Source organism: Rutilus rutilus (genome assembly GCF_951802725.1).
Source record: "Rutilus rutilus genome assembly, chromosome: 18".
Taxonomy (NCBI): domain Eukaryota; kingdom Metazoa; phylum Chordata; class Actinopteri; order Cypriniformes; family Leuciscidae; genus Rutilus; species Rutilus rutilus.
In genome coordinates, this window is record NC_140231.1 from 30,381,396 (window position 1) to 30,392,091 (window position 10,696).

The 10,696-nt window shown below is 40.3% G+C and overlaps 1 protein-coding gene across 1 annotated transcript in view; it reads right to left on the minus strand.

Moving 5' to 3' along the window:
• col27a1a (collagen, type XXVII, alpha 1a) overlaps nucleotides 1-10,446 on the minus strand; it is a 66,505-nt gene extending 56,059 nt beyond the window's left edge. Inside the window, exons 1-3 of the mRNA XM_084387574.1 lie at nucleotides 9,996-10,446; nucleotides 4,818-4,885; nucleotides 1,583-3,162 (exon numbers count right to left, since the gene is read on the minus strand). Of these exons, the coding sequence (XP_084243700.1) occupies nucleotides 1,583-3,162; nucleotides 4,818-4,885; nucleotides 9,996-10,048 (1,701 nt within the window). The 5' untranslated portion in view covers nucleotides 10,049-10,446. The remainder of the gene's footprint in view (nucleotides 1-1,582; nucleotides 3,163-4,817; nucleotides 4,886-9,995) is intronic.
• Nucleotides 10,447-10,696: the final 250 nt, after the last annotated feature.

Here is a 10,696-nt window from a genome sequence, read left to right on the forward strand (position 1 = left end):
CATCTCAACACATTTTGACGCTAAATTGATGCTGTTTATACTAAATATACTAAAACTGCAAGCAATTTTGAGCTGTTTACATCCCTTAGAAAGCATTCGAGACACCTGTATAAACCAATATAAATCCACAAAAAAATGATATTTTTCTATTTGTACCACCATAAAAGTCATTTTAAGGTGCAAAACTTCTATCTGGACAATTAATTATATGATATTTGAATATATAAAAAATATGAAAATACACTGCTGTGCCAAAGTTTGGGGTCAGTACTTTTTTCTTTTCTTATTTTTTTTTTATTAATTCTTACATTCAGCAACTGCACTAAATTGATCAAAATGACAGTAAATACATTTATAATGTTACAAAAGATTTATATTTCAAATAAATCTGTTCTTTTGAGCAGGAATAAATTACATTTTAAAATATACAAAAATAGTTAACAGTTATTTTAAATTATTTATTTTAAATTGTTATAATATTGCAAAATTTTTACTGTATTTTTGATCAAAGGCAGCCTTGGTGAGCATAAGAGACTTTTTTTTTTTTTTTTGTATGACAAAAACATTAAAAAATCTTACTGACCCCAAACCTTTGAACGATAGTGTACTGTATAAATACAGTTATTATTGCTGCAAGTAAAAATGGCACCTCGTTGATCAGTATGCACACTGCCCCTTAACCAGGCTTAACCAGGCGTGACAAGGGATAAAAGCTATCTCTTTGTTAAAGCTAGGGTGTGCAGTTTCAGAGAGGCTAGCAATCGCATGCTAGCCTTGAAAGCATGAGATCCCACCCTCCCTTCAGAGCGTCTCCAAATCCACGCCTCCTTCAAAACACATGAACACACACAGCAGAGTCTGCAAAGTGTCACGAGAGACAGCGTTAAATTACCTCATGTCTCAAAGCACGTAACATTACAATAATAATGAACGAAAAAACAACTTGGAGAGCTTCGTCTTGTGCGACCTGACTGCTGCAGAATCATTTTCGGCATAGATAGTGCTGCCATTACAGGTTGCCATCGTAGTTTTGGTTCAGGGGAAACTGTAAAAGGCGGATACTGCTTGTCGGATACTGTCTTTCTACAATGCAGCCTAATGAAACACACTTATGACGTGTAATATCCTAAGCAGCTATAATCATGACCAGCAATACGACATATAGTCAGTTAGTTGCTATTTGTATTGTACTATGCTAGACAGCCCCGCTTGCAGGGAAATTTCATTGGTCAAAGATCTTGCTCCAGATTTAACATCAAATACGTTCTCATTGGATGTTACTGTGTCATGGAGCATTTTCGCTTTCAGTGCGGAGAGACAAAATACTTGCTGGTAACTTCTGAAATTTTTATAAGAAAAGTAGGATTATGTGATGTTGTAAAACAAAATTTCCTCTCTTCTGTATATCTTCATGTGTGTCACTATAGGTGGAATATTTATGAACATTTAAGTCTGCTTATGTGCCCATTTTTACCTACAATCTCAAATGTGACATATGATGCACTATCAAGACTTTATCGAACACAAGCCACGGCCCTGATAACACACACACACACACACACACACAATGCGGCTCTCCTACCATTGTCCCAGGATCTCCTTTTTGTCCTGGCGGTCCAACCAGAAGTGAAAAGTATGTCGGCTCCACCTCAAAGCTCTGGAAATCGTCGAAAGCTGGGAGAGTCACAGTTTGTGGTGTGACGTAATGCATTTTAGGTTTGTCAGGATTGACTTTGGGAGTTTTTGATGGTTTGTTTGGTGCAGCGGTGGTGAACGGAGTGGATTTGGGTGTTGGGAGGCTCTTTTTGGGTGAGGGGTTTGGGGGAAGGGTGGATTTTAGGGTTGGTAGTGTGGTGTAGGGCTTGGATTTGGGCTGGAGTGGCATTTTGTTGGTTGGCGAGGGTCTTTTGGAGGTGGTCGGTTCTGGGTCTGACAATGGTTTTAAATCGTTTTTTTGTTTCTTGTTAGGATTGATAGGTTGAGCACCAGTAGAAGTATTCTTCGTAGCGTTGATCTTGGTGGGCTTTGGCGCAAGAGTTGGCTTCTTTACCGTGGGTTTTACAGCTGATGGTTTGGAAGGTTTGGGTGGCGTAGTTTTGGGTCCAGTTGTTTTTGAACTTCCAAGTTTGGAAGAGGTTGGTTTAGCAAACGTGGGCTTTGGTTCAGAAGACTTTGTCGCGCTAAATTTGGGAGATAGTTTTCCTGGAGTGGGTTTGGATCCAGCTGGTTTTGTGGGGGTAAGCCAGACAGCAGGTTTTGAGGCAGTCGGCTTAGGTGTCCTGAGAGTAGGTTTGGGGGTGACAGAATTTAAATATTCCCTAGATAAAGGAGGTTCAAGTCCTGTTCGCATCAAGGAAAGGGGTGGAGGTGTGGTAGAGGAAGGCTTGGGTCGTACACCATCGTTCATTCTCGCAGCAGAAGACCCTACTGCACCATTTATGGATGTCCAAAGGAAATTAGTGGGAGTGAAAGTGAAAGTGCGATTAGGTGGTAATGTGTGGGCCAATAGTGGTGGGGCGTGTCGGGATGGGAGGGGAAGTAGAGCGGGAGGCGCTGGCCTGTAGGTGTCATTTTCTCTGCACTGCCTACGGATGGCGCTGCAATAATTCTGCTGGGCTTGTGCCGAGGGCACCACATCAAACTGACAAACCGCCCCCTCAAAGGGTCCCGCACCCGGAAGCAAAGCGCTGTTGCCGCCCAAGCGGAATGTTCCACGAGGGTTCAGACATTCGGGAAGTATGGGGAGTTTCTGCGTAACTCCACCGTTGCTCTCCGAGCAGGGAGAGTGTAGGGTCACTGATCGCCCATTAAGAACGAAGGCTAGATGATGCCAGCGTCCGTCATGGAGGTTGTACGGGAAGACCGCGGCATTCCCAGGGCCGGCGTGAAGCGTTAGCTTGCCGGGCGAAATTTCCAGCCCGAGCTGAATCTTTTTCCCAGATAGGACGGAGAAGAGAAATGCTGAGTTTAAGCGGTGAGATCGGACGCTCAAGATAATAGTGCAGTTCCAGAAGAGTTCTGGTGGGAACACAGAGCGTGTCGCAGTGGTAACTCGTGCCCGTGTCGTGAGGATGACTCCGGAGCGGAGGGAGATGACGCCAGCGGGAACGGCGCGAGAACCGAGCTCAGCACGCAGAGCCAACCGCTGCAACACGTCCACATCTGCAACACAAACCCAAACACATCTTAATACACACATATTCACAGTTATACATATCTAAATATAATTATATATATACATATATTATGGTTCTATACACCGTGCAAGGTTTGAGGTACAGAATGTGACAAGGAGTAAAAATATAGGATGGCATTTAGATAGCTAACACATATGAACACATTATTACCGCTATAAAACTTTCATTTTGATTTCATGACATCTTTAGGAGGTCCATTGCTCCCTATTACATCATTTTAATGTGCTAATTCAGTTTTGTGCCATGTGTGTTAAATTCCAGGCGGAAAACATCCTTTGGGCTAAAAAAGCAGCAGCAAGTTAACAGCTGCATGTCTGTATCTGATGCCAAAACTCTAGTGCTAAAAACTGGCTTTTGACAAGGAAATTTTGTGAACTTATCACAGTGAACTTGTGTGTGTGTGTGTATGTGTTTAACTTGGGTCAGGGTTGGCTTCACAAGGCCAGGACAGAGCCAAACGTATGAGAACAACGCCAGGAACTACTTCACACAATAGTACACTGTCTGAATGATGCTTTTTAATTACCTAAATGAGCAACTGTTTGTGTTTCACACCCATTCAACCGTGTAGGACTATCAATGGTTTTGGCACTGGGCATGTTCCTGTGGTGCCATCAGCCAATCTCTTTTGTCATGAAGTCATTTTTAGGTGGCTCCAAAGAAATTAGTCAAATATCATTAACAGCTAATGTGACTAGCTAAAAAAAAAAGAAAAAATCACGAAAGGCAGATCATTGCAGAAATCAAATTGTGCATTTTCAAGAAGCATCCTAGAAACTTGACCAATGCATCTGATTTCAGTGAGCGTGCACATACAAATTGGGTAAAATAGCACATTTATTAATTAGACATTATTTCATTGCTTTGCAGTATTAAAAAAAATTAGCATATCAAATCAATAGCTTTCTTGAATGGATCAAATTTTTGCTGAGCTTGTCACTATTCATTTCGAGATAACGGGTACATGTGAAGTTTCCTCATAATTCTGCCAAATTTAGGTATCTTAGGATGCAGCATAAATATTATGTGACATGCACCATGAAAACTTACATCTGAGATTTTGGACAGTCAACAGAAAGTTTAATATAAATATACATACACACACACACACACTCAATGAACACTAATTGCTGTCAGTGTGAATGGATCTTAAAGCCTGTGATCTTCGGTTGATTCTGTAGATTTATCATAACATTATTCCCAGGCCTTTTCATATGTGTGTTACTGTTGAGTTCGGCATGAATCAGCAGTCAAGAGGGAACATGATGTCATTTTTTCTATAAAAAAGACGCACTCACACACACTCATTCATGTAAAAGGGGTTATAGGACATGCTTTACTGGGGAAAAGTTTGGCAGAAGAAAAGGTAAAAGTCGGGTAAGGAAACTCATACGTATGTGAGAGAGAGGGTGTTTGTGTTTCATGAATCAGGGTATTAAGTTTAATGTTGTAAAACTTTCCAAACTTAGTGGAAAGTGTGTAAGAACATGAAACTTTATTACTGTGCAATAATTCAGTGGCCTCAAAAATCTAGTTTTAACCTCATTTCCCCCCCTAATTTTTAACCACCATTTCAATGCAATCACACACAAACAAATGTTTATATCTTTCACATCTTACCTTCAAAGAGTACTTGGGTGAATCCAAAAGAAGTACAATAAAGTAGAATACACAGAAGAAGAGCTCTCCTAGAGACACAGAGAGAGAAAGACACAGTTACTCATTTGAATTTCCACTATTTTGTGGGTAGCAGAGTTAGATGTTGAATCAGACCTTTACATAACAGAAGCCACTTGTCAAAACATCATCATTACAATGGAGGTACACATTTCAGGCTTCTTGCACTGGCCTCGACCCAAACAAGTGGAAAATTTTACTGGCAAAACCATCATTCCGGAGTGAGTGGAGTAAACCATCAACCTGATGGATGATGCCGGCCGGTTAAATGTATTTCCATGTTTATAGAGAATGAAAACATTGTGCGTGTTTTTAGTTTCTTTTCTTTCATTTGGGAAATATGCATACATGTATAAACGTATACATAAGAAGTACATCAAGTCCCTTTAAAGGGATAGTTCACCTAAAAATGAAAATTCTGTCATTAATTACTCCCGCTCATGTCGTTCCAAACCCGTAAGACTTTCGTTCATCTTCGGAACACAAAAAAATATATTTTTGATAAAATCTTTCAATGACAGCTAAGCAACTTTTACAATTCAAAAAGTTCATAAAGAGATCGTAAAACTAATCCATATGAATTGAGTGGTTTAGTCCACATTTTCTGAAGGGACACAATCACTTTATATGATGAACAGATTGAATTTAGGCTTTTATTCCCTCCATCTTTGAAACGCCTCTCGGTCAGCTATTTCAGTCATGCATGTACAGCTCTTTGTATCTCTTTGAATGGGGAAACATCAAATTCTCCAAAGCTGTTCACCAAGCTTACGATTAAATTCCATTTGAAATCTTCAATGAAATCTGACAAAAACTCTCACAAATGTTGTTCCAAAACACTCAAATCATGACAAAAAACTGCATTTTTCAGGCTGAACCAGCCAATGCGAGTGTGCAGTCATAAGCTGGCGTCTCAGAACATTGACCGTTTCTAAAGCAACCGGAGCGTCTAACGGCAGCTGAGACGACTTTACCGAAACTTTCCAATTAGCAAAAAACCTTGAAAAAATGTATCATGCTTTCCACAAAAATATTCAGCAGCACAACTGTTAAACATTGATAATAATATGACTGATTAAGTTGGTTTCTGAAGATGATGCGACACTGAAGACACATTTAAAATTACATTTTAAGATATATTCAAATAGAAAAGTTATTTTAAACTGTAAAAACATTTAACAATATTACAGTTTTTACTGCTTTTTTTTTTATCAAATGAGCATAAGAAACATGAGCATAAGAAAACAAACTTTCAAAAAAATTAAACAATCTTTTCAGTATGAAATTTTCTTTTTTTATTTCGAGATGTGCTAAAAATTACATTTAACAGTGTTTAACTGAATGTCAGATGACGGCAAAGGTAATCAAAAATATATATATATAATACTCACAGATAAATAACCCCTGAAACATCGGCTTACCTTAGCAAACAACACTAATACTACAGTGAAAACTGTTAGACTTTATGTGTGACGATTCCACAAAGGAACCTCAGATGTAGCTTTTTGCCAGATTGACCCTGTTGAACTTTGACCTTTGCACCCTAACCTCTGATTTCACAGGCACATGAAAGAGGAAGTGACCCATAGGGAAAGGATTTCAATTATGATTGGCAGGGTAGACGGAGCGCTCCAAACCCCCACTGTGTATGCGGACATGTATGCGGAGTGTGTGTGCGCCTTCGCCTGACAGCTGCTTTAAACATTACCTGGTGACCACAAAACACACACACTTTTATCCATCATGCACAAACACACGGCCCTAGACTCCCCCAGGATCCCCGTACCTGAGTCAGGAAGTGAAGCGTCTCGCCGCAGAGTTTCTCAGCCAATCAGAACGGCAGAAACACCGGCCAGTCTGACCTCACAGTTAGTAAGCCACCACAAACAGATGAGTGAGAAACAGTGTGTGTGTGTGTGTGTTTGTCGCAGCTGAATGTGTTCTTTCTATTGTGTGTGTGTGTGTTCACTGCAGAGAATTACTCATGTATGTGTCAAGCATCTCGAGTCCCATAAACACTGTGAGTGAATATTTGTATAATGCAATAACAGAAATCTTATCTGTCTCGTTTAAAGTTTTGATTTTTTTTTAAGGAAAATTCATGGGAACATTGGAAAATTGTGGAAAACAGATTCACATCTCTAGGTGATGCTAAAATATCCAATAACTAAAGTCAAAGCAGATTTAGAAGAAAAAGTGAATATGAATGTGTAAGTTTGGGGACAAACTTGACAGCAGAAGTAAGGAAAATCAGACAAAACCATTTTGAGACATCCAAGAACGTTGCCAGTTGGGAAAAATTACAAAATAAAATAAATACTCATTATAATTAGCTTATATAAGATCATTAGAAGTCTAGGGTATGTCCTCATTTAAAGTAAAAGTGAGTGTGTGTAGTGTGTGTCAATAGCGTATTTAGCTCAAGTGTCCCTTTTCCAGGCCTAGTTATTTAGTGAGTGGAATTTTTTTCAATGGTAGCAACCACACATGTACACACAAATGTGTAAACTCACACACACTAACACACACTATGTACACAGACGACTAAAAAGACCCATCCTTGCATACAACAACCCTTCTCTTTCTCTCTTTTACTTCAGTAATAGAAGAGTGGAAAATTCCTTCTGTTCGGCACACAGTGATGGACATTGATGAGGAAGAACATGACCCCTGCTCTACAACACCATCTTTATCCAATTCACTCTTCCCTTTTAGGCACAAAATACATGTTTGTGTTAAAATCCGGAGGTATATAAGTGTATATGAAGAGCACAAGCACATTTCTCTCACAGAGAGGATCCAAAATCATTATATTCCGGTCTGGTCTGAAGTTAGTGTTATGTAGGGCGCACCCTGGTGGACAAAGGCGGAAGTGCAAGGTATCTGGTTACAGGTATCACCGGCATCAAAAACAAACAAACGAACAGCGGTTCGAGAGCTCAGATCAGACCGCACAAGATGCACTAAAGCAGAGGTACCATAAACATAGTTATGAAACGGATAGTTGATCGGTCAATTCAGCGTTTCAGTAGTGCAAAATATACATAATACAGCCATGAAGGGAAACACCTGTTCACCAGCTACTGTAGGCCTATATATCACTGCGCACCTCAGTTACACCTCAGGGACTACATCTTTTAGCGGAAGCGCCACAATTGCTTAATCAAACAACGTTTTATGGAAATGTGTGTCTTTAGCTGTGATATGACGTCTACAATTGAACAGCATTAGCAAACTACAGTTTCTATTCACTTTAAGGTTTGCTTGGAAGTGGTTCAAATGGTTCATCTCCAAGATTTATTCACGGCCTTTTCCCCTAGTTTCGTTTTTTAATCTTTTAATTTAAGGGACTTGTTTCTTGCTTTCCTGCCCCAGTTACGTGCAATGCATTTGGGTAGCTATCATAAAATATGTGGTTTACTGGTTGTCAGAATGGTATTTATAACACACACCATAAACAACCATACATGCAAAGTCACAGAAAGCACACTTTAAACTCTTCACTGCTCTGAAAATATGTAGGCCTATGTAAAACTATTGAGTATTTTATACCTGATTAAACATTTGCTTGTTGTATTTTTGTATATTTTTGACATAGGCTACACACTGAACGTTCCATAAATTGTTGCATAAAACATTCCTGGAATGTTATAAATGGGAATACTGCTGAATAACCTCTATAGTCAAGTACAATTTAAAGCACATTTCATTCTCGGTTTGCATGATGCAAGAAATGTCATTACATCTAGGCCTAGTTGTTCTGCTATTCTAAGACCTGAACAGGTTATTCATTCATTCATTCATTCATTCACTGTAAAAAAAAAAGTTGCTGCCTACTATTTTTAAGTAGCCTACAATCAACTTGGATATTTCAGTCATTTCAACTTAAATTACATTAAACTGACTTTAAAAAAAAAAGAGTTTCATTTTGTATAACTTATATGTTGTCATAACTTATTGATCATATAATTTTCATTCATTCATTCATTCGCACCACGGGCATCAAAGCCACAGTTGAAGGTGTGAGGAACGGAAGTCTTGTTTGTTTAGCGTCTCTGTGCGGTTTGACTGTGATGCCCAGTTGCAAATACACACGTACACACACAAACATACAAGCACACTGAGACTATTTTCAACAGACGCTTCCAAGAATTCCAAGTTTCCACGAGCGCCTCGAATAGAACCTTGAGCGCGTTTCCCTAGAGCGCAAAAAATACCGGAAGCGATGACATTCGATTCCGTTAATCTTGAGGCGAAATAAACTGATAATGATTCTGAATCTAGGCTACAGCATGACCATTGTAGTCCAATTCAACGAATCACTATACGAGCCGGTTCTCCAAAGTGAACCAAAACACTTGAATCTGTCTGAAGTGGTTACTGAATTAAGAATGAATCGCTAATCATTGTTGGACTCGTAATAAAACAAAAACCGACAGGTTGTTAATATGACAACATGCAGGGTTAATTCAGGATAATTGGGACATTTTCCCAGTCACCTCAATGACAAAAAGTGTCTCTATAAACATACACTCAATTAGGTAGGCTACTGGGGTTTCACTGAATGAATGAATGAAATGTTATTTATTTGTTTTAATATTAAAAACCAATTATTGGAATAATATTAAATGGACCCATAAAGGAACAATAAAAGACAATAAAAATAGCGATAATGCGTCGTATGTAAACGGCCCTTTCCTAGAGTTAGAAATGAACCCAAAGACCTCATCCACAGTCAAGACCTCCTGCACTATGCCAATGCGCAAAAGTTTTGTATTAAACTGACCTTGGAATTCTTGGACCTCTTCAGAAACCTATGCTGCCTGCGCGTAATGATGGTAAAGAGCTGGCTCGAGCACATCTCTGCTGGTACACCTGGACCCTTTCAGTTAAAGATCGGGTTCTGTTCAGTTCTGAACGCTGGCCAAGTAACACAGGTAAAGCGGCGCGCGAACAAGCACCCATTCACCCGGCACCAACACACACAAACCAGCGCGCCCTGCGCAAACATCCAGTCACCAAGCGCTCTTTGTCTCCGGTGTAACCGGGTAACGGAGGTGCCCGACCTGCATGACTGACCCGTTAAGTAGGTACCTGATATGAGGTAAAACTGAGACTTACTTTGCCACCAGACGAGAGGTTCTGCGGACTCTCCTTCGGGTCGCTAAATTCATTTGTATTCATTTGTCCCGGCAGTCAAAATCCTGATCCGTTAATCTGCGTGACTGCGTCGCTGCCCGAGAGCGCGAGCCGTCGTCTCATGCATCGGATAAACCGTTGTGCGGAATGAGCACGATCTCCCACCGGTCTGCTGCGCGCGACACCACCATAAATCCCTCCCGTGGAGCGACGGGAATAATCCGCGGGCGATTCTGTCCGGTCCTGCCCGGGTGCTGTAGGCATTTATGCCGGGTTGGCAACAGCTACAGCAGCTACTGGATGTTTGGTGCTTGGGGGGTTTGAGGAGTCAGGAGTGGAAGTTTCATCCTTTTTCCTTTTTTAAATAGCAGTTTGGAGAGCAGCTGTGGCGAGCGCCGGGTGTCGGGTTACACAGCAGCCGTACATACGCCCCTTGTGGGAGGGCACACCGGGGCACCTCGGCCCCTGCCAAGGTTAGGATACCAATGGGCTTTTCACACTTCAAGATGTTAACCCAGGATTAATTTTAAGCCAGGACTAACGCTGGATTGTCTTGATCCAGGTTTCAAAATTGTTTTGTATTTAATAATTGATTTACACACTGCAGACAAAAACATTGGGTTTATTTAAAAAAAATTATGCACTGGTCAATTTGAGATTTTGGGCTTTTCATATTGTGTTGT